Genomic DNA, 24,581 nt, shown 5'->3' with positions numbered 1-24,581 from the left:
CTGCCTAGAGCAGCTGACTGTGATTTGCCTCATGCTCTAGCAGAGTGGTGGTTTTACCAGCTGTAGATGATACTTTCTGCGATTGTGTGACATTTGGAATTCAGAGAGTATATAAATGTCAGGGTCTAGAAAGGCAGGCCGAAGCTGGGCCTGGTGGCGCACGTCTTTAATCCCAGCACTCGGGAGGCAGAGTCAGGCGGATTTCTGAGTTTTACAGAGTGAGTTCCAGGACAGCCAGGGCTACACAGAGAAACCCTGTCTCGAAAAACAAAAAAAAACAAAAAAAAAAAAACAAAAAAAGAAAGAAAGAAAGAAAGAAAGAAAGAAAGAAAGAAAGAAAGAAAAAAAGAAAGAAAGAAAAAAAGAAAGGCAGGCTGAGTTGTATGTTGGGGGGAGGGGGGGTTGTTACAGTTTGTTAGTAGCCCTGCTCAAAGAAGAAACAAAAAGAAAGATAGATTCAGGGATCTCTCTCTCTCTCTCTCTCTCTCTCTCTCTCTCTCTCTGTCTCTCTCTTTCTCCTCTATCCTTTCTCTCCTATTTAGTGATAAGGAGTAGGGGATAAAGGGCTGGAAGAAGAAGAACTCACAAAGTAGCAAAGACCAGCTACAATATAGCAAGACCCATCACAAAACCCAAAATTCATGGCCTAGTGTCAGAGATGTATAGTTCCAAGTATTTGGGAGTCTGAGGCAGGAGAATTCCAACTTCATGGTCTGCCAAGGCACAAAGTGTGTTTAAGGCCAATCTGAACAGCTTATAGAGAGTATAATGGTACACACCTACAATCCCAGCACCTGGGAGGCTAGGACAGGAGGATCACTGCAAGGCCAAGGCCAGTCTGGTTTACATGAAGAATTCCAGAACAGGGGCTAGGGAGACACCTCAATTGTTAAGAACACCAGCTGCTCTTCCAGAGGATGTGAGTTCAAATCCCAACACCCACATGGCAGTTCACAATTGTCTGTATTGACCTCTGCCAACACCAGGCACACACATCATCCACAGACATATGTAGACAAAAACACCCATACATATAAAATAAAATAAATTTAAAAATAAAAAGAATTCCAGACCAGCCAGTACCTCATCCCTCTAGGTAGGGCTTTCCTCAACAGTGCAGGTTGGCCTATCATGCCCAGCCTCACTAAATCTCTAAGACTGAGAGTTATGACTCGCAGTGAATGACAGTGTTTGGTTTGTAACTGATTTGGGCTTGTCTCTTCTCAAGTTAGCATCAGCCAGGGCGGCTCACAGGCTGGAGTCAGGGCTGGAGCACCTCCACATGGCCAGTCCATGTGACTGTTTGGCTTGGTGGCTGGGTTCCAAAGGCAAAAGTCTGGAGAGGAGGGCGTGCAAAAGGGGAGGAGCCAGAAGCTCTATGCTTGCTCCTGACCTTGGTCTTGGAAGCCATACACTTTTTAGTGGCCTTATCCTCAGATGTGAATCAGAAGGCTGGCTCCTATTCTGGAGAAGGGGGTGGAATTTGGCTCCACCTTCTGGTGGGAGGAATGTCAAAGATATTTTGAATTTTTTTTTTTTTTTTTTTTTGGAGACAGGGTCTTAGACCTCATTATGTAACAAGACTGAATACCCAGATATCCAGTTTCCCATCTCTGCTCAACAGAAGCTAAGGTACTACACTCTGCCCGGCTCTTGTCCGTTTTCTTTAAGTCCTCGGGGTTGAGCCCCGGAAGCTCGTGTATTCCAGGCAAGCATCCGACCACTGAGCTACAACCCCCAGTTCCCTTGCACATGTTTTTAAACCATCTTCTGTGGGTTTCCCAGGCCTTCCTAAAGACTCCTCTTTTGTGTGTCTGCAGTGGAACCCAGCTGTCTCAGGGGTCTTTCTTTTGTTTTGTTTAAACAAACTCTTCCAGCTCAGACTGGCCTTGAACTTGCTACTTACTGAGGATAACCTTGAACTCCTGCCTCTACCTCTTGACCTAAGTGTTTTGTTTTTTTATCCTCGGGGAGATCGATAGAGGAGGTTGGTTTGTGAAATGAGAGTTGAGCGTAGAGCGAAGGGAACAAGGAAAGGCATGGAGACCCTGCGTGATGGAGGGATAGGGCCCACACAGGTCAGTTAGGCCAGATGGTCAGCTCCAACTGTGCTGGCTGGGGTTTTAGTTGGGTTAACAGCAAGATGCCGTGGGAAGTTTCCCTGCAGGGAGACTGACAAGATGAGACCTGTGCTTTCCTAAGATGCTTCTGGCAGCAGCAGGAAAGCTTTATTGGCACAGTGAGAGATTGGTAGCATGGAGACGATTAATGGGGCTTTTGAGTGAAAGCTGGTGGGGTGGGCGTGGAGGGGCTACCAGGACCTGGAAGAAAGCAAAGGAATACGAGACAGTCGGGGGGATATGATTAACGGGCCTGAGAATCCCCTGTTCTGTAGAGAAGCTGCCTCACCCCCGACCTTTTCACCCTCCTCATCCCCACCTGCGATCGGTTTACTAGGCTTGGCTTTCTCATGACTTGAGTCATGTGTCTGTGTAGTGGCTGCCTAAGCCTGCTCTTTCTGCACGTGTGCCTAAAATGCTCTAGGGCCAGGAGACACAGTGGCAGCCCTGCTGCATCTCCAGTATCGACTCCCATCAGAGATCATAGCATCATTCTCTCTCTCTCTCTCTCTCAGATTTATTTATTTATTTATTTTATGTATGTGAGTACACTGTAGCTGTCTTCAGACACACCAGAAGAGGGCATCAGACCCCATTAGGGATGGCTGTGAGCCACCACGTAGATGCTGGAAATTGAACTCAGGACCTCTGGAAGAGCAGTCAGTGTCCTTAACCACTGAGCCATCTCTCCAGCCCCCACATTCTATGAATTTTTATGTATATGAGTGCTCTATCATCATGTACACGCATGCCAGAGGAGAGCATCAGATCCCATTACTAATGGTTGTAAGCTACCGTGTGGTTGCTGGAAATTGAACTCAGGACCTTTGGAAGAGCAGCCAGTGCTCTTAACCCCTGAGCCATCTCTCCAGCCCCCAGCTTCAGTTTTGTTTTGCTGTTTCCCATTGAGAGTGTGTTGGTCACTTTAGGTAAAGGATATTTTCCTTGCGTAATATATTAATCATTTTTCCTTCCTCCAAATACAGAAGTTGTGGCAACCAAACAAAGGTAAGGGGGGGGGGGGGAACTCCAGTAAGATCCACCATGTTTCTAATTGCCACAGGTACTAATGGTTCCTCTAGCGATGAGTCATTGACCTTATACTTAGAATTTCTTCCTAGTTTCTTGATCTTCTCTTCTTCTCAAGCTGGTCTCTGTGCCCTGCCTCCATCTTCCTCCTCCGAAAGGACATGTCTGGGAAACGTGCCCCCTCGTCAGAGCCTCTCCTGCTGCTTCTTGTGGTCTCCTATTCCCACTGGCCTCACACTTGGACCTCACGAGGACACCCTTGCCCAACATGGTCATTTTTGTGACAGACACTCACTCCTCTTTGCTGTTTGTTTTTGAGCACTTTAAAAAGCTTTATTGATTCTGCTGAGAAGATCAAAATCTGGGTTTTAGTGGCAAGGAGAAAGAAAATGTGTAACTGTTTGACACAGTAGGTTCACTAGAACCTAAAGTTAAGATATTCTTGGTGCCCCTGGGGTGACAGGGTCGCAGAGCTTGCCCTGACTGAGGGAGCAACCTAATTTGGAAAGGTGATCTCAGACTGAATCCCTCTGTCCTTCTGTCCCTGGTGTGTCTTGCAGGCGGTTCTCAGGGACTTCCATATGGCTCCCTCTGTACGGTGGCAGTGTTGTGTCCCTGGCTGGCGCTCAGCTTCTCTCTAGCTGGGGAATTTCGCCCAAGCTCTCTGCTCTGTTCAGTAACCTCTCACCTTACCCCTGCCTGGTCTAACCAGTTCTCATGAGGATTTGAAACTCATTAGAACGTTGAGGGGCGGGGGGAGGTCATATTTGTTAATTCATTCATTCATTCATTCATTCATTCATTTATTGCTGGAATGTATGTACCACATACATTCTGTGTCCTTGGAGATATTGGATCCCCTAGAGTTGGAGTTATGGAGCTATACTGTTTAAGTGGTACAAACGGAGTTTGGGTCCTCTGCACAAACAACAAAAAAAAGTTCTTAACTGCTTCTGCCTGTTTTGGGGTTGTTTTGTTTTGTTTTATTTGAGACAGTTTTTCTGCATAGCCCCAGCTGGCCTGGAGCTCGACCAGGCTCACAAAGATCCATCTGCACATACCACCCCTGCCGTTGTCGGGATTGATGGTCTTAAGAGGATCTTAGAGGTCTCCTTCTCCATAGACTAGTTAACTAGCTCCTCTATATAAAGGTTATAAAGACAGGTTGCACAGATACAAAGGTGGAAGCCCTAAGCCTGTTTAGCCACAAGTGACTTACCAGGCTTCTATTGTGTGTAAGGAGATTCTGGGGTTCGAACCTAATGTCGGGTACGAGCTAAGCACACACTCTTCCACGGAGCAATGTTCTCAGCCGCTGGACTCTAGAAATTCGCATACAGTATTTCTGATCTTTACAAAACCTGCATGGGAGCGGCTTTATCTCTGATTTGTAGTTGAGAAAACCTGCTGGAGTTAACATTTGGGTTTGTCTTATCCCCCCTGGGGCGGTTATCTTAACATGTTGAACTGGTTTGGGGAGATAAATGACATTTAGTTTGTGGATTAGGAACATGGTGGGGACATTCCAGGGGAGCAGAAAATAAAGGCATGGAAATGTGACAGCCAGCCAGGCTGGAGAGGCAGCTCCGAGGCTGAGAGTACAGATTGCTTTTTATAAGACCAGACTTTGGTTCACAGCAGCCTATCAGGTGACACACAGACACCCCTGACTCTAGCACAGAGGACAGCAGGCTCCTTCTAGCCTCTCCAGGCACGCGAGCACGCACACAGTATTATCAATATTAATTGTAAATACAGAAGTGGGGCCAGCCATAAAAATGAAGGGCTGGAGAGATGGCTCAGCGGTTAAGAGCATTAACTGCTCTTCCAAGGGTCATGAGTTCAGATCCCAACAACCATCCATAATGAGATCTGACACCCTCTTCTGGTGTGTCTGAAGGCAGCTACAGTGTACTTATATATAAAATAAGTAAATAAATCTAAGAAAAGGGGCTGGAGAGATGGCTCAGCGGTTAAGAACACTGGCTGCTCTTCCAAAGGTCCTGAGTTCAAATCCCAACAACCACATGGTGGCTCACAGCCATCTGTAATGAGATCTGACGCCCTTTTCTGGTGTGTCTGAAGACAGCTACAGTGTATTTACATATAATAAATAAATAAATCTTTTTTAGAAAATCTTAAAAAAAAAATGAAGGGCTCAGCCTGGATTTCTTTCCTAGGTTTCATATTAAATGGAAACATGCTGCTAATATTACTTTAATACTCACTACATATTCCCAAAGATGGCTATAGGACTATGTTTTTGTTTGTTTGTTTGTGTGACTAAAGAGTTACTTTAAAATAAATAAATAATTAGAGCAGAGCATAGTGTGCACACTTTTAATTTCAACACTTGGGAGGCAGAGGCAGGAGGCGCTCTGTGAGTCTGAGGCCAGCCTGGACTACAGATCGAGTTCCAGGGCAGCCAGAGCTACACAGAGAAACCCTCTCTGGGGCAAGAAAGGGGATTCATCTTATAGTTATGCGTACAGAAGAGTTGTTCCTGGCAACAGAGCCTAAGTCTCAGGCTCTTTATATCTCCACACTTAGCTCTTTATAAATTTATACACTTTTAGATCTCTGCTTTGTAAACCATCGCCCCTGGCATAAGAAAGGTCCTATTAACGGCAGCTTGAAGAGCTTTGGGTTCCCTTCCCTGTGGTTTCAGCATCATATGATTCTTCTCTTGATAAAGGTTAACTGGCAGAGTTTGGTTTCCTGTTTGAATCAATATTTTTGAAGTTAAAGGGAATCTGGCCCTGTTATTTTTGAGTCGTCTTCCCTGAGGTCCTCGGAAGAGCCTCCACTGCCAGTTCTGGAGAGATGGAAGGGCTGAGCCCAGACCCTGCCCTGATGGCGGTTTTGTTTTAGGTTCTGAGTAGATTAGCACTGAGAAGAGCACCCAGCAGCTGACAGAGTTTGAAACCACACCTGCCTAACCTTTGTCCCACTCTGGCCTATAAGGAATTTGTGATTAAAGGTCGGTCACGAGGTTAGTCACATGCTGAGGAACTGGTCAGTCCGGCCCACCGATCCCTCAGCCCCCACCAGTTGTGTCCTCTTCCCCATATCATGGCTCTGGCTGAGCCAGCACCCTTTTACCACTGAATCCCCGTGCTAAAGAGGGTACGGAATTAGGGGTGTGGGGGGGGAGGGGGGCTTATTTAATAACAGCAATGAAAGAGGCTCTCAGACCTTCCTTGATGGCTTCCTCTTTTGCTTCTCTTTGACATTTTTGTGGTGAAATTGTTCTAGAAATAATAAAATAAACCTAACCTTGGGAGTTCCCGTGTTTTCTTCTTTAGGCCCAGAGTTCCTCTCTCTATCCGAAAGCACACAAGCAAGGGTCATCGCTCAGGAACTCTGTTTTCTGGCCTTAGAAATATTTCAGACACTGTGATTATCCTCCAGATAATTTTAGTGTCCTCTGTCAGCTGCCTGCCTCACAGCTGTGGGGAGTGAACAGTTGCAAGATTAGATTCCATATGTGAGGGAGAGGGGATGGGATGGTCATCTGTGGTCCCAGATGACTACCAGAACTCTGGGAAGGGAGTGGCATGAGATTTTAATTATAGAACTCTTTTTTTTTTTTGAGAGCAGGTTTTAATGTGTAGCCCAGGCTGGCCTTGGACACAGATTCTCCTGAGTACCAGAAATTGCATACAGTGCCACCACCCCACACTGGGTCTTGCTTAGAGAATGCCATTGCAAGTGGGTTTTTTTGTTTTTTGTTTTCCCCCTCAACTTGAGTCTTCAAAGTGCCCTTCCCACTTTTCCAAACAAAGTCCGAGGCCTGAATTCTGGCGCTACACTTGAGAGATGGTAAGAAAGTCCAGTGAGGAGCACGTGCCCAGCGCAGGTATGGCCATAGGTTTAATCCTGCACGCTGCAGGAAGGTTGGGTCTCTTGAGCTTCACAGCCTCTGTGGTAGCCTGTGCTACCACACAGAAGAAGGGTCAGTGAAGCCCAGAAGGTGGAGTCTAGCTTGAACCACACAGAGAAACGCCATCTTAAGGAGGAAGAGATGGATCAGTGGTTAAGGACACCAGCTGCTCTTCTAGCAGACACAGGTTCAGTTCCCAACATCCTCTTGGCAGCTGACAACCATCTGTAACTCCAGTCCAAGGGGATCTGATGCCCTCTTCTGGCCTCCTCGGACACCAGGCACCCTAAATGCCAGACAGCATTTAAAAGACAAAAGCAAGCATGATAAGTGCACACTCAGCACTTGGAGGTGGACATAGGCGGAGCCAGCCTGGCCTGCACAGCATGCTGAAGGCCATGAAACCCTATTTCATAAAACAAAACAGAAGCAAACAACCAAAGTATTTGGAATTTCAAGATTTGGACTTCTCTTAGGACAGTGAAGAAAAAGGAGCCTGTGAATATTTATTCAACCAAACTCAGCGTAAGAATAATTCACTGGCTGTGCAGTGATCGAGTCTGGCTCTCTATACTGATTTATTGGTATAATAAACAGAAGATGATTGTCACAGGGTGTGGAAACAAAAGTTCAAGGCCAGGTCTAAGTTCCAGTTTAACTGCAATCTGCTGTGTTTCTCAATTCCTACTAAGGCAGTCTCTTAAGTCCTTTTAGTGCAGTTGGAATGAAATAAATATATATATGTGTGTGTGTATATATATGTATATATGTATGTATATATGTATGTATATATATGTGTGTGTGTGTGTATACACATACATACACACACATATATATGTGTATATGTATATATATATATATTCATACATACATACACACATAGACATTCACCAAAGCACTATTTTCAGTGATGAAAAACTGGAAATAATTTCAAAGACCGTTAAATAACTGAGGTTGAAGTTGATGGTGCTGTTGATCCACTACGGTGTTGTTGCACTACGGTGACGAAGGCAGGAGGATTAGCAAGCACCCTCCAATGCATACCAAGTTTCAAGTGAGCCTGGGCTGCATGAGCAACAGTGGGGAGAAGGAGGTGCTAGCAGTGGTCATGGTGCCAAGTTAGAGTTCTCTTTATCATGGAAGACAACTACCAAGACTAACATCTGTGTCACCAAGTTCCCCTTTGTCCTCCTGTAACCTCTGGCTGTTTCCCACCCTTCCCTTGACATCTCTGCTGGTCCCCTGGTTTTCCTGCCTCTCTGTCCCTTGCCATTCTAACAGCTTCTTCCTCTCCAAGTTGCTAAAGTGTTAAGTCTCCAGTGCTGCGTCTTGTGCATCCTCTTGCACTATCGGTTCTGCAGACAAGGCCTAAACGTTTGTGACTGGCTCTTGCCTCTCTTCAGCACTCAGACGTTTGTGTCTCATGGCTCCTACCTGAACCAACCAGCAAGATGGCTCAGCAGATAAAGGCACTAGCCACCCAGGTTAATGATCCGAGTTTGACCTCCAGCAAGCACATAGTAGATTAAGAATATCAGCACCTGCAGGTTGTCTTGTGACCTCCTCGTGTGTGTGTGTGTGTGTGTGTGTGTGCGCGCATGCACAAATGCATATTAAATGTAATAAGCTGCCACCCACTGGACACTTAACATGGCTGACAATGAACGCTTGGCTTTTCGTGATCTCTGTTCTGGTGAGGGTTACTATTGCTGTGCTAAAACACCATGACCAAAGCAAGCTGGGGAGGAGAGCATTTATTCACTTTACACTTCCACATCACTGAAGGAAGTCAGGACAGGAACTCAAACAAGGCACCATCCTGGAGGCAGGAGCTGACACAGAGGCCGTGGAGGGGTGCTGCTTATTGGCTTGCTCCTCATGGCTTGCTCAGCCTGCTTTCTTATAGGACTACCAGCCCGGGGATGGTCCCACCAACAGTGAGCTGGGCCCTTCCCCATCAATCACTAATTAAGAATATGCTCGACCGGCTTGCCCACAGCTAAATCTTATAGGAGCATTTTCTCATTGGCAGTCCCTTCTCTGAGATAACCCTAGCTTAGGTCAAGTTGACAAAGTTATCCAACCCAGTTACCAAAGGTGCTTCCTTCAGAATTTGCCTTCCCAGTGAACATTATTTCCATTGATTTATTTTAGAAGCCTGAGAGTGTTTGACAGCCCAGGTTAGTCTCAAAGTCATTCTGTAGGCCTTGAACTTCTGATGCTCCTGCCCCCACCTCCACAGTACTGGAGTTACAGGTATATGCCACCATGCTCGGCTGATGTGATGCTGGGAGCCAAGCAGGGTTTCGTGCTCATCAGGCAAGCACTCTGAGCTATTCTCCCTGCGCTCCTTAGGCTCTTCTGGTTTGGTTTGGTTTGGTTTGGTTTGGTTTGGTTTGGTTTTTGTTTTTGAGACATGGTTTCTCAGTGTAGCCCTAGCTGGCCTGGAACTCCATCTGTGTAGCCAGGCCGGCCTCCAACTCACTGAGATCCTCCTACCTCTGCCTCCTGATTGCTGGAATTAAAGGCATAGTTTGGCTCTTTTATTTTATTTTATTTTTTAACAAAACAAAACCAGGTTTGTTGAACATGCTGTAGAGTGGGGCAGTTCAGCCTACTGTCTGGTACCACTATTGTGCGCTGTGTGAAGTTTACTCTAGTGCTATTCAAATGCTCTTTTCTCTATCCCACCATCTGGTTTCTATCTGGACGCGCTGCAAGACTCTCCTATCTCCAGTTTGTGTAAACAATGCTCACCATTTATTCTCTGCCTTGTCAATCAAAACTGGAGAAGCCAATAACAAGGCAACAAGGAGAATAGGTGGGACTTCCGCCAGCCAGGGAAGGAAGGAAGGAGGGAGGGAAGGAGAAAGAAGGGAGAGGGAGAGAAACAGAGAAAAACACACATAGAGACAAACGGAGAGACAGACAGAAACAGAGAGAAGCCAAAAGGGGAGTCGGGCTGGAGAGATGGCTCAGTGGTTAAGAACACTGACTGCTCTTCCAGAGATCCTGAGTTCAAATCCCAGCGACCACATGGTGGAGATCTGACACCCTCTTCTGGTGTGTCTGAAGATAGTTTCAGTGTACTTATATATAATAAATAAATAAATCTTTTAAAAAAAGAAAGAAAAGGGGAGTCAGTACAAGGAAGGGGCCCAGAGAGACATCATAGAACACACCTGAAGCCTAGAAAGCCAGAGCAATATAAAAATGCAGATGTCTTGGAGGAAGTAGCTAGATTAGATTAAAGGATTAGAATAGACTTACAATGCCTAGTTCTTGTGCTCAAGTTACAGATAAATCTTGAACTCTCTGTTTCATTATTGGGGAGCATGCTAGGATAAAGAAAAACAGCTGCTATATTAATTTACTGCATACATTTATAATAACATTAACTTTTACAGCCTACAGACTAAGTTGTTCATTAACAATCTGTTCTTTTTCTTTGAAGGACTCATTCTGTAGGTAGATGTATTGTTTAGATTCCTCTCTCTCTCTCTTTCTCTCTTTCTTAAGAGTCCAAATCCAGGTATTGACAAGTGCTAGACAACTGCCACCCTATAGCTCTGCATGGGTTTTTTAAAATTATATTACCGAACTTTTTTTTTAATCACATTAGTTAACTAATTAATCTGTGCGTATATATTTGGGGATGTGTTCCATGGTGCCCTTGCCACAGCATACATGTGACAGTCAGGAAGAGCCCTTGGTAGGTTCTCTTCCTTTATCTTGTGAAACCTGGCAGGCAACAACCACCTTTACCAACTGAGCCACTATCAAGCCCCCAGCCCCATTGTGGAGGTTTTCCTGTGTAAATTGCACAGATTGTGTTAACTTTAGTTCGTTTCTTTCTGTCTGTCTGTCTGCCTGCCTGCCTTCTTTCCTGCTTCCTTCCTTTCTGTCTTCTTTCTTTCCCTTCCCCTTCTCCCTTCCTCCTCCCCCTCCATTTTTTAGATAGGGCCTCTCAGTACCCATGCTGGCTTTGAACTCAGGACGGTCTTTTTCCAGGTTGTAGATGCTAGCTCAGTAGTAGATCGCTTGCCAGGTAAGTGCAAGGCCTTGGCTTCTGACCTCTGCCTCAGCCTCCCAAGAGCTGAGAATAATGATTTGTGCTACCACAGGTGAGGTGGTCGCTTTTTCTTTCTTTCCCTGGTGTTTGGGACATAGTAGACACCAAGAACTATTTCTTCTTCTTCTTCCCTCCCTCCCTCCCTCCATTCCTTCCTTCTCTTACTGGTACCCAAACCTTGTGTGTGGGCACGCTAGACAGGCTTTATACACATTTGCTCGCTCTCTTCTCTCGCTCTCTCTCTTCCTTCCTTCCTTTCTTCCTCCCTCCTTTTCTCTCTCTTTCTCTCTCTCGCTCCCTCCCCCTTCCTTCCTCTCTTTCATTTTTGCTTTCTTTTTTTTTTATTTTGTGCATATGGGTGTTTTGCCTGCATATATGTCTGTGTACCATATGCATGCAGTGTTCGCAGGAGGCAGGAAGAGGGAATCACAATCTCTAGAGCAGGAATTAGAGCCAGATCTCTGAGCCATCTCTCCAGCTTCTCAGCCTTTCTTTGTTTCTTTGTTTGTTTGTTTGTTGTTTTTTGGGTTTTTTTAAAAACTTTTTATTTTTTTTTAAAAAGCAAACTACCTTTAAACCTTCAGTCCTTCTTCCTCAGCTTCTCCAGTGCCTGGAAATACTTAGTCCTTGAATGAAAACATAACAGTTTTGAATTTATCTTTAAAATGAATACGCCGTACAGAATTCATTCTGTGGTTTTTGTTTGTTTGTTTTTATTGTGTAATCTGGATATTAATTCCTCGTTAGACATATACGCTCCAAATGTTCTCTTCCTTCCTACTGGCACTTTGACACAGCTGATGCTATTCTATGGTGCACATCCAACTTTAATTATGTTGAAATGCACTTCATCTATTTTTATTTAGTTGCCTATTCTCTTGGTATCATATCTAAGAAGCCATTGCCAAATCAAATGTCATGGCTGGAATTGGTGGTACATGCCTGTACTGGCTGGTTTTGTGTGTCAACTTGACACAAGCTGGAGTTATCAAAGAGAAAGGAGCCTCCTTTGAGGAAATGCCTCCATGAGATCCAGCTGTAAAGCATTTTCTCAACTAGTGATCAAGGGTGGGAGGGCCCATTGTGGGTGGTGCCATCCCTGGGTTGGTAGTTTTGGGTTCTATAAGAGAGCAGGCTGAACAAGCCAGTGGAAGCAAGCCAGTAAGTAATATCCCTCCGTGGCCTCTGCATCAGCTCCTGCTTCTTGACCTGCTTGAGTTCCAGTCCTGACTTCCTTTGGTGATGAACAGCAATGTGGAAGCGAAAGCTGAATAAACCCTTTCCTCCCCAACTTGCTTCTTGGTCCTGATGTTTGTGTGGGAATAGAAACCCAGTCTAAGACAATGCCTATACTGGGAAGGCTGAGGCAAAAATGTCTGGAGGTCAAAGATCAAAGCCAACATGGGGTCTATAGCGAATTCTAAGTCAGGGTGAGCTATATAGCAAGATTCTACTGTTTTAAAAGGAAGGGCTGGAGCGACCCCTGGCTGCTCTTATGGAGGTCTGGAGTGTGGTTCCCAGCGCCCATGCGACAGACAGCTCACAACCATCTTTAACCCCAGATCCAGGACCTCTGATGTCTTCTTCTGACCTCTGTGGGCCCTGCACTCACATATGTATCCATCCACAAGCACACACACATACACATAAAATAAAATAGATGTTTTTGGAACAAAGAGAAAACAACCCAATCATAAAGTTTTTCTCTCTGTATGGTTTTCCCCCCTAAGGTTTTGTTTGTGTTTGTTTGTTTCGAGACAGGGTTTCTTTTCATAGCCCTGGCTGTCTTGGGACTCTCTCTGTAGACCAAGCTGGCCTCGAACTCAGAAATTCGCCTGCCTCTGCCTCCCAAGTGCTGGGATTAAAGGCGTGCACCACCTTATGTAAGGGTGTCTGTGGGATAAAGTCTGAGAGTAAACGTTGACATTTGTGTTTAGTTTTGGCAAGAAGGTGACAAATGTCTTCCCAAGAGGCTTTGCCTTCCCACCAGCAGTGTTGGATGGAACCCACTCCCCATCCCCTCCTCAGTGTAGCATGCTTGCTTTTGAAAAAAAATCTCTTTCTCCTTGTTAAGTAAAATCTGTTCTGCTGGAGATGTGGAGCTCTGGGTAGAGTGATTCCCCAGTGTCCAGCTGGGCTCAATGCCAGCACCAGATAAAACCAGGTTACAGTGGTGCACACGAGTTGAAGCAGGATCACAATTGGAAGTCCAGATTAGACCATTAGGTGAGACCTTGTGTTGTTTCATTTTGTTTTTTAAGATTTATTTTTTTTATTTTATGCATATGAGTACACTGTAGCTGTCTTCAGACACACCAGAAGTTGGATCCCGTTACAGATGGTTGTGAGCCACCACGTGGTTGCTGGGAATTGAATTCAGGACCTTTGGAAGAGCAGTCAGTGCTCTTAACCGCTAGACCTTGTGTTTAAAAAAGGAAAAGAAGTAGAGCTGGGGAAGGGGCTCAGTGGGTAAGCGCTCTTGTTGCATGAGGACTTCGGTTGGGATCCTCAGCGCCCTCATAAAAAGCTGAACACACTGAGCCTTTGATCACAACACTCAGGAAGCAGAGGCCAGTGGGTCTCTGTGAGTTCTAGGCCAGTCTGGTCTACATGGAGTCCCTGTCTCAAATAAACAAAACAAAACGAAACAAAAACAAAAACAAAAAAACAAGCAAGCCAGGCATGACCCCATATATCTGTGACCACAGAGCTGGGAAAAACAGAAACAGGATGGTGGTTGGATCAGTGATTCTGGGTTCAGGGTACCCAGGGAAAAGGCAGGAAGCAATAGATGATGACATCACATGATCTTTCGTGTCCTCTGCACATGCTCTGGTGGGTATATGTACCTCTGCACGCGTGCATTCACCTCCCCCTGCAAGTGAAGAACTGAAAAACCTCATACCATCAAATTCATATGAATGAGGTGGTATGATTGTATCTTTCAGATCAGTACCTTAACTTGGTCTAAGTTCAGGCATTGCAGGGAGTGAGTAACCTCATAGACATACCAACAGCAACTAAGATTTCAGAGACGTCACCAAATGTGGGGGGGGGGGGGAGGTCTGTGCAATAGAATTCATGGGATGCTGTTTGTAGTTGACTACTAATTCCAAGGGCTTTGGTTTTTTGTTTGGTTTTGGGGTCTTATGTAGTACAGGTTGGCCCTCAAACTCAGTGTAGCTGAGGATGCCCTTGAACACCTGACCCTAACCTTACTGCCAGGACATCCAGTGCATGTCTAGTTTGTACAGTGCCGGGATGGAGCCCAGAGCTGTGCGGTGTTGGGTAAGCAACTGAGCTCCGTCGTCTACACCCCGTACCCTCTGCAGCGTTTTCTCACGTGATCTCATCCTTCTGTTTCGTCGTGTTCTAGCAGAGCATGTGACCATCCAGGGCCCATCAAGTGTGGGCGCTGTGGTTCTATGCCACTCCTGGGAGACTTGGTGAAAGACAAAAGCTGGCAGAAACAGGTCTGCAAAATAGGTTTCTAAAAACGAAAGGAGTAAGAGCCAAGTTTAACCTGAAAATATCGCTTCTCTCCCCTCTCTGAAGGTACCAGAAGGCTGCTGAAGAAGCCAACATGGAAAGGAAGAAAAATGTAAGTACTCAGAGGCCCCAGGGCATGTAGAGCTCAAGCAGTCTGCGTGGCCTAGCCACCTGCCCCTCAGTGGCGCTTGCGCTCCTCTCCGTGACAGCTGAGCTGGACGTTTGTGTCATTTGGTCTGATGGCAAGCCATTTGCTGGGAGAAGTTGGCTTAGGTGCAGGGAGTCTGAGTTTCAATGTTTTACTTTTGGGCGCCACTCCCAACCCCCCCCTTACTGTAACTAAGAAAAAAGGATGGAGGGCCAAATGCTTTGCTAAGCTTAATGAAGTGCCCACCAAAGGAGAGCAGGTGCCACCATCTCTGCCTCCAAATGGAAGAATCTGCCTTTGAAAGGAAACTCTGCAACTGTGTTTATCTGCCTGGTGCTTTGCTTGAAGCTGGCCCAGTCTGGTTAGTGTGTTTCCCAGCTGCCTGAGTGGGGGGGCGGGGGGGGGGTGTGCTCAAGCCCCCTGCCAGTCCATTCTCTCCCTGCTGTGACTTCCAGCTGGGCCAGATCCTTTGTCTTTTTCTAGGATGGAGTCTCACTCTGCACCCAGGCTGAGTTTGAACTCAGGGAGAGAAGTCCCTGGGCCTTAGCTCTGAAGGATTTAGTGTCAAAGGAGCGTAGCTTAGATGGGTGCCTAGCACTTGCCTGTTGGTTTGGTCTCTCTGGGGAGCAGTATTAACTGGGTCTCCAGCTTAATCTTCCTGTGATTTCAAAGTTGAGCTTCCTGGTGCATTAACAGGGGGAAAAAAAAAGCCTTTGATGGTGATGATTCATGCTAATAATCCTAGAACTCAGAAAGCTGAGGCAGGAGGATTGGTGTAAATTTAAGGCCTACCTGAGCGACATGAGTTCTAGACCAGCCTTGCTTGCAGTATAATACCCTGTCAAAAAACCAAAAATACAAAAACAGAATGAAAGAAAAAAGCACCATTAGCTGCTCTACAGCCGGCTGCTTTCGCCTTCTCTCTCGTCCCTATTTTTCCTTTTACCCATTTAATTAACACGTTTTTTGTAGGGCATCTATGTGCTAAGCACTGTTCTAGACATTAAAAATATGGACTACATCTTCTCAGGCATTTTCATTCAAGTGGAGGAAACAAGGACACACATGCACACACACACACACACACACACACACACACACACACACACACACACACACACGTCAGTTAGCAACTATTGGCTTAAAGCAGCAGAAAGGGTAAAGGGTAGTTTAGGTGTGGCCCTCTCTTGGGGGACTTAAGTAACCCAGAGCTGAGGTCATGAGCCAAGGAAAAAGTCAGACAGAAAGAACCATACATGTAAATGTCCCAAGGAGAAGTCATGTTGGACATTGGAGGACTAGAAAGAGAAAGGGCTTCAGAATCCTTGGGAAGGTTGGAGCTTTAGTCCAAAGAAAAACAGGCCTTTGGGGAAATGTGCGAAGGGCTGACGTGACCCAGCTTAAACTGCCAAGGAACAAAGGCAGAAGCAGGCAGAGCAACTCAGGACAGCGATGGGGATGCAGAGGCAGCCAGCAAGGCATGGAGATGCAGTCCCAGCATTGGGGAGGGGGCAGGAGGGTCAGAAGTTCAGGGTCATTCTTAGCTACATAGTGCGTTCAAGGCAGCCTGAGCTAGGAATTGAGGAACTGAATCTCAAAGATTTATTTATTATCATGTGTAAGTACACTGTCTTCAGACGCACCAGAAGAGGGCATCAGATCTCATTACGGATGGTCGTGAGCCACCATGTGGTTGCTGGGATTTGAACTCAGGACCTTTGGAAGAGCAGTCAGTGCTCTTAACCACTGAGCCATCTCTCCAGCCCAAGGCTGTCTTAAAAGAAAGGACTGTAATGATTTTGAAAAGATTGTGAATTGTACTGCAGCGGTAGTATTGTAGTGAGAACAGCCCGATCGAGATGTAATCAGCTCTGGATCTGTTTCATATATGGCTGGTCTTTCTGTCTGTCTGTCTATCTGTCTTCCTTCCTTTCTTTAATTTTCCAGTGTCTTATTATAGGGTTTTATGTGGCCTAGATTGGCTTTGAACTCATTATAGTCAGAATTAGCCCTGAACTCCACTGGAACTACAGGTATTCGCCACCACACAATCACCACCAGCTCTGAGGTACTTTCTTAAGATCAACAAGTGAATCAAGAACTGAGAGAGATGGCTCAGCAGTTAAGAGCACTGGCTGCTCTTCCAGAGGACCCAGGTTCAATTCCCAGCACCTACACGGTAGCTTACAGACAGATGTCTAACTCCAGTTCCAGTTCTAGCTAGTCTTGAAGTCACTCTGTAACCCAAGTAGGCCTTTAACTGGTAACCATCTGTGCCACCCCCCACCCCCCAGTAGCTGGGATTACAGGCCTGTGCCACCAAGCCTGGCCATGCTCATTTAATAATATCATCACTACTTTCCAGAAGCCTGCTGATGTCAAACGCTATATTGTATACATGAACAAAGGCTCAATATAAAGGGTACAGTAGCTACAGAATTTATAGTTTATAGAAATAGTCTATAATAGTTTATAGAAACTGGACAACTTGTCCAAAGTCACATGGCTGGATGGGGGTAGCGTATGCAGATAACACTCGTTACTTGTAGAGAATACAGAGAAGGAGGATGCAGGTTATCTATGTAAGCAGCTATCCGATCGACGGTCAAGCCAGGCCTCTCAGCCTAACGTTCCTTTCATTTTTGACTTTATTGATGATTTCTGTGGTGTAACTCTTCTCTTCCCTATCTCGGCTCGCCCCTAGTCCTAAAGACTGGGCCATGGCCTGGGTCTCACTCTCAGGGATGGTTTATGGGTGTGGGGTTTTTAATGACGGGTCAGCCCACACTGCCTTGGGCTTCTCCACATCTCTCTCAACACTCTTGAAGCTGCACCTTTAAGAGGCCATTTTTTTTAATGTGTTCTGATTGGGGAGGTGGGCTGAGTATGTGTGTGTAGATGTATGTTTGTTTGAATATGTTCACCTATGTGCACATGCGTGTTGTATATGTGCACACACGTGCCCATACATGTGAAGGCCAGAACACATTAGGTGCTGCTCCTGCTGGGGCCCCACCCACGTGGCACTCACCAGTTACACTAGCCTAGCTGGCCAGCGAGCCCAGGGACCTCCCTGTTTGACCTCCCCAGCACTGGGCTCACAAGTGTGCATCAATATGCTTGGCTTCCTGGGTTTTGTTTTTGTTACTGTTTTTTTTTTTTTTAATCTGTTTCTTAGATACAGTCTCACGCGTTAGCTAAAAGCATACCGTGACCTCTCTGTCTCCAGTGCTGGGTTTGCAGTCCTTCACTTCCTTTCTAGCAGGGGCACCTCTTTGCTTAATCAAATTCAGTTTTGAAAGAGGAACACATACTGAAATTAAGCAGACCCAAGTCTGCACACTGCTACAGAGATAGAATGACCATTCTGCGGCTGTGGAGCCTCACACTGGAGTTTACACTCTGACTATCAGATACATTCTTTTACACTTATGCACCACAAGAAAGAAAAACGATGATACAGTTAAGAACCAGAGGAGCAATTAACTTTCTATCACTCGTAAGCATTGGGGGGGTGGGGGGGGGGCAGTCATCTGAATGCAGGTAATAGACACAGGTTACACAGGTTATAAAAGAGAAGATGAAGAAGAGAGACAGGTGAGGTGGTACAAGGGTGGGTTTCTGAGTTCAAAGCCAGCCTGGTCTACAGAGTGAGTTCCAAGTCAGCTAGGGCTACACAGAGAAACTGTCTCAAAAAAAGAGGAGGAGGAAGAGGAGGGAACACTTTTCAATAAAAGAGCATGCTTTCTCTCTCTGAAGATGATGCTCTCTCTCTCAACAGGATGTCCTCCATCACACCTCTCCTTGTTTGGGACACTGGTACTTTGCCACCCAATCCCCTTTCTGCTCATCATAGGCAGAGCTGAGTTTTCACACTGCTCATAGGAGCCGTGACTTGTATTTATGTCTCTGTGAAAGTGTTTGTTGTGCGGTGAAGGTGATAAAGAGCTTCGGTTTGTCCTCCCGGTTGTCACACGTTTAAACATATTTATTACAAAAGGAGAGCACAAAGCTATGAGTGGATCCCTCGGGAGGCAGCTCAGCAGCGTGCTGGCCTTGCAGATTCGGGGGCTTGGACTTCGACCCCTAGAATCCTTGTTTAAAAAACAATTAGCTGCTTCCGAAGGTCCGAAGTTCAAATCCCAGCAACCACATGGTGGCTCACAACCATCCATAACGAGATCTGACGCCCTCTTCTGGAGTGTCTGAAGACAGCTACAGTGTACTTACATATAATAAATAGATAAATAAATCTTTCAAAAAAAAAAAAAAGAAATTAAAATTTAAAAAAAAAAAAAAAAAAAAGGGGGCTGGTGAGATGGCTCAGTGGGTAAGAGCACCCGACTGCTCTTCCGAAGGTCCGAAGTTCAAATCCCAGCAACCACATGGTGGCTCACAACCATCCATAACGAGATCTGACGCCCTCTTCTGGAGTGTCTGAAGACAGCTACAGTGTACTTACATATAATAAATAGATAAATAAATCTTTCAAAAAAAAAAAAAAAGAAATTAAAATTTAAAAAAAAAAAAAAAAAAAAAAAAAAAAAAGGGGGCTGGTGAGATGGCTCAGTGGGTAAGAGCACCCGACTGCTCTTCCGAAGGTCCGAAGTTCAAATCCCAGCAACCACATGGTGGCTCACAACCATCCATAACGAGATCTGACGCCCTCTTCTGGAGTGTCTGAAGACAGCTACAGTGTACTTACATATAATAAATAGATAAATAAATCTTTCAAAAAAAAAAAAAAGAAATTAAAATTTAAAAAAAAAAAAAAAAAAAAAAAACAATTAGCTGTAATCTTTCTTGTAATCTCAATTCTGGGAAGGCTGGAGACCGGATGATTCCTGAGGTCATTGTCCAGCCAGTATCCTAGCCTACTTAGTGAGTTCCAGGGGAGAGAGAGATTGTCTTTAGGGAAAAAAAAGTTAGGTAGTACCTGAAGAATGACACGTGAGGCTGTCTTCTGGCCACCACACAGGAGCACATACACATGTGCACGCGCGCACACACAAACGTGTGCACATAAGTAAATGACTAAACATCTGGATGACCTCTAGACTGCTTTTCTATGCTCATTAACTATATTCACTCAAAATGGGATCTTTCTGACTTATAATTTCCTTTTTTTTTTTTAATTGAAAAGCATTTTTCAGTAAAAATGCAGTGATCTGTGTGTCTGAACAAGGTAGGGTCCAGTCACCAAAGCGGATATGTCTCTACCTCTCAGGGCTCCTGTGCAGGACAAGTAGGCAGGGCAAGTGAAGGCAGAGACCTGAATGATTCATCAGGTCTGTGGCAGGAGGGAGGGAAGAGGTCTGGCAATGCTGCTTGTAGCATTAGCTTTGGGGGATGCCTTTTATTTTTATTTTTTGGCATAGGGTGAGTCTTAAATCCCTGGCCTCAAGTAATTCCCCTGCCACAGCCTCCCAAACGAGTAACTGGGAAACTGGGATTTGTGCAGTCATACCTGGCAGGAGCCTTTTGTGTTTCTTCCGTCTCTGAGCTGTATGTGCAGCCTCTAGCCATGGTTTAAATCTGAGGATCCATCAGGTCTCCTGTAACTCTGTCCATGTCTCCCTGCTGTGTGGTGAAGTGGCTCTTAGTGTGTTCAGAGAAGAAGGAGCCAGAGACCTAATTCCCAATATAGCTGCTAATCCCCTAATTCTCTGACCTCTCCAGTCCTGGGCTGTTTGTCCTTTCTTTCCCACTTGGAACCCGGAGGAGTCACAGGCAGCAGGGATGGAGAGTAAGAAGGTACTAGCAGTTTGTGGCGTTTGGTTTGATTAGGACTTTGAAAGCGCAGGATGCCTAATTTTACAACAAGCATGTTCCCACTATTATTCTACAACGTCACTGACGACTCGCTGGTTGATCTCCAATCCATTATATCACTTTTGACCCAAGTGAAAGTGAACTGTTCTCATAGGTGTGCGGGAAAATGTATGTCTTCTGTGTATCAAAGTGGGTGGTGGCTCTCTTTTCTTATGAGGCCTGTGTATTTCTCAAGCAAAGGATCTGTAAAATAGTGCATTTTCCAAGATAGCTACAAAGTAGATAAAGATAAATAATAGAGAGGAGGATGGAGGAAAAATTAGATTGTTATGCAGAAATAAGATCTGAGGTCTGGGAGTACAGGTCAGAAGTAGAGCATTTGCCAGCCATGAAACAAGGTCCCCATTTGACCCACGAGCCTTATAAATTCTATCAGCTATATACTAATACCACCCATGCAAAAAACGGTAAATCTTTAGACCTTATAGATAGGTGCAGTCTCTGACATTGACCTCAGTAATTATAATTAGAAGTGCATAGTTACTGTATCTTTGTCTTGTTGGGGTTTTTTTGTTTTGTTTTGTTTTGTTTTGTTTTTTGGTTAGGAAAGAATTCCTAGCATTATATACTCTTGTTGTTTGTGGCATACCTGGGTGAACTTCTATTCAAATATAGTTACAATGTTGAAGGCACCTAGCCATCTGCCTTTTCTTCTTGGTGAGTCTTGAGAGAGAAAAAGTCTCTCCCTTCCAATGTAACTACATGAGATCTAGGCTGCTCACTTTGTCCTTATAAGGCTATCCTGTTTTATCACTTCCTGCTTCAGCTCCTGACTTTTTCCCTCTTCCTCTCTCTGGGCCCTGGGTGGATGCTCGCTCCTTGTGGCAGGGCAGTAACTGTTCACAGCTGTGTGAACGACGGTGGACCAGGCACAGCTTGGAGTTTTAACTTTCAGTTTACAAAGACGCATGTTTGGCTGTTGCAGCAGGCAAGTTGTAACTGGTACTTACTTCTTGTTCCTCTAGAACCCTGAAAGTCTGCCCCAGCACTTTAGAAGAGGGACCCTGTCTGTGTTAAAGAAGAAGTGGGAGAACCCGGTGGCTGGGGCAGAATTCCACACAGACTCACTGCCAAACAGCAGCAGTGAGGGTGGGCACACAGCGGACTACCCTCCTGCTGAAGTGACGGACAAGCCTGCTCCTGGAGTCAGAGCTGACCGGGAAGAGCACACCCAGCCCAAACCTAGATTTGGATCTCGTCCGGAAGCAGTTATCCAGAGCCGGTATCCTCGCTCAGAGAACAGCCACGATTTTAAAGCCCAGGCCACGGAGAGCCAAAAAATGGAAAACTGTCTGGGAGATTCCAGGCATGAAGCAGAGAAGCCAGAGACGAGCGAAAACACAGAAACTTCAGGCAAAATAGAGAAATACAACGTTCCACTGAATAGACTGAAGATGATGTTTGAGAAAGGTGAACACAACCAAACCAAGGTAAGAGCCCGGTGGGTGTAGAGCTCACTGCAGGAAAACCTGTACTAACCGAGGTTGATTTTCTACGTCTGGCCAGCTTTAGCAGTCAATGTGTGGACAGTATGTCTTTTGATTCGAGTTGTGTTCATAAAAGCCTCAAATGAACTATTTATGGATGCTGAGATTTGAGTCCCCATTCCGTTTCATGTTAAGTCTAGCTCATTCTGGGATTCAGGCTGGTACCTAAAATTGAAGAGTTTGGATACAGACAGGACTGTGTGCTCTCAGACACTTACCCTTTTAATTTGTCTTCCTGAGTCTTTTGTCGTCTACAGCCTTGGGGGTCAGACTGCTGCTTGAATCGCTATCTGCTTGGAACGCAGCTGCAGGCTGAGAGTTAAGGCCAGAGTTGAGCTTTAAGACTGAGGCTTGGTTGTCTCTGCCCTAGCTGAGCCCCCTCTCTTCTCAACTTGCTCATCTGTGCCTCCCAACAAATGTTTTTTATCAGCTAAACTCCTCTCCCAGGAAAAAGCAGCGTTGAGAGCCAGACTAGCGTAGCTTTCCGGAGTTTTGACTTGCAAATGCACAGGGTTGTATTTTCCTGCATCTGCTAATGAAATTGGATCCTTCTTGTGCATTGCACACCAAGTCCCCAGAGGGAATTACTTAACTAGAAAATGAGTTGCACATGCTCAAGCCTTACAGCACACTCCGGGGGCTGCAGGACTGGTCAGGTTTTCCAGTGTGCTCAGACTTTCCTACGTTGTGTACGGAATGGTTTGTTACGAGGGCCCTCGTAATGAAACAAACAGATCTGACGGATAGCAAAGCCCTCATGTACTCGAGATTCCAGCTCCATGGGAAAGCTGTCTTTTCTTGAGCTAAATATTTGGCCCAAATCCCTGTATTGCTGCAATAATAATATGAGACATTCCTTCTGAGATAAAGAAAATAGATAACTCATCCTGGAATCCTGGGTTATGTCAGGGCTGGGGCTCTCAGTTCCTTCCAGTAACTCCCTGCGCCTGCCGCCTTCCTGAGCAGGAAAGGTCTTGATTGGTCACATCTTTGAACCTTAGGGAGAATTTTCAGGCTTTTTTTTTTTTTTCTTCTGAGTTTGCGCTTTTAGCTCTGTTTTAATGCTGGAACCAATTGGCAGGAGATGTAACCACAAAGCAGTTTTATGGCTTTCCTTTAAACTCTACTCTCAATTTTCTTAGTTCCCTGGGCCAACTCCCTCTTTCTCCTTTATGGTCTTAATAAAAAAAAAAAAAAAAAGGTTTTTTTTATTTAAATGGGAAGAAGAATTTTAAATGGAAGGGGGAAAAATGTAAGAAATCCTAAATGGAGAGGAAGGGGCTTTGTAGTGAGTCAAAGCAGCATTGTAAGTCCCTCACAGACTCCGCCGGGTGGGACGGCTGAGGTCATGCAACACACACAATGTGGGTTCAGTGTAAAGGCCTTGTGCATGTCAGAACCGGCCCAAGGTAGGAAATGACTGGGACAGCCGAAAACAAAAATGCTGATTATGTGTAAGACTCAGGGAGAGAGAGAGGGAGGGAGAGAGGGAGAAAGAGAGGAAAAGAGAAGGAGGGAGACAGAGAGAGAGAGGGAGAGGGAGAGAGAGAGAGGGAGGGAGGGAGGGAGAGAGGGAGGGAGGGAGAAAGAGAGAGAGGGAGGGAGGGAGAAGGAGAGGGAAGGAGAGGGAGGAGAGAGAGGGAGAGAGGGGGGAAGGGAGAGGGAGGGAGAGAGAGAGGGAGGGAGGGAGAGGGGAAGAGAAGGAGAGGGAGGGGGAGAGAGAGAGAGGGAGGGGGAGAGAGAGAAACTCTCTTCTAGTAAATGTCTAGTGAGAGATGGGTCATGACAGGCCTGTTTGGGGTGGGGGACCCATCACATAAGGAACAACCCTTAGCTAAACACACTGACCCACAGCTCTTGCCCATAATCTTAGCACTCGGGAGACTGAGATGAGTCAAGCTACAGTGTGACCCCTGTGTAGTTTCCCCGGACCCTGCATAAGGAAGGAAGGAAAGAAAAGGGAGGAGGGGGCAGGAAGAGGAAGAGAAAGGTCCTGCAGGGTCAGCGCTTACATCAGGCAACCTCATGACTAAACTCATTGATAAATGTATGTTCTGGGTTCACCTGGGCATTTTGGGGTCTAGGTATTTGTGTGTGTGCCTTTCTTAACTTCCTAGATTAAATAGTCCTTTGTTCCTTGGTTTTATAGCTATTTCAGAGCAAGCATAATTATCTATGTAGGAAATATTAGTCACTTTTTATAAGTTTTGTCCAGGACTGAAACTGTAGCTCTGTGGTGGTTTTGGCTAACTTTTACAAGGGCTCTAAGCACAATCTCTACAAGTACACACTCCCAGTACACACACACACACACACACACTCCCACTCCCACTCCCACATACACACTCAAACACACACACTTCCAGTACTCACACACACACTCCCACATACACACTCAAACACACACACACTTTCTTTTGTTTTGATGTGTGTGTGAGCTTGTGTACTTGATTGTGTATTTAAGAGGGTCTCATTGTGTAGCCCTAGCTGGCTCTGGAACTCACTTTGTACAATGAGCTGG

The 24,581-nt window shown here is 45.6% G+C and overlaps 1 protein-coding gene and 1 long non-coding RNA gene across 4 annotated transcripts in view; one reads left to right on the top strand and one right to left on the bottom strand.

The window, feature by feature from the left end:
* Lima1 (LIM domain and actin binding 1) overlaps positions 1-24,581 on the top strand; it is a 97,010-nt gene that overhangs the window by 33,981 nt on the left and 38,448 nt on the right. For 2 of the 3 annotated variants that reach the window (XR_001781560.2, NM_001113545.1), the window contains exons 3-4: positions 14,660-14,705; positions 21,539-22,003. Coding sequence is in view for 2 of the 3 variants with exons in the window: in NM_001113545.1 (NP_001107017.1) it covers positions 14,660-14,705; positions 21,539-22,003 (511 nt within the window). In the remaining variant the exon portion in view is untranslated. Of the gene's footprint in view, positions 1-14,659; positions 14,706-21,347; positions 22,004-24,581 lie in introns of those variants that run through there. The other variant, NM_023063.4, reaches the window with a different exon arrangement.
* On the bottom strand, positions 5,476-23,550 carry Gm17057. Its single transcript, XR_384452.3, has 2 exons — positions 22,279-23,550; positions 5,476-7,318 (listed from the first exon to the last, which is right to left on the bottom strand). It is a non-coding gene; the product is annotated as a predicted gene 17057 (long non-coding RNA).

The sequence above is a fragment of the Mus musculus genome, chromosome 15 (genome assembly GCF_000001635.26).
Source record: "Mus musculus strain C57BL/6J chromosome 15, GRCm38.p6 C57BL/6J".
NCBI classification, from domain to species: domain Eukaryota; kingdom Metazoa; phylum Chordata; class Mammalia; order Rodentia; family Muridae; genus Mus; species Mus musculus.
Note: the sequence above shows the minus strand (reverse complement) of the source record. Positions and strands in the feature narration are given on the sequence as shown.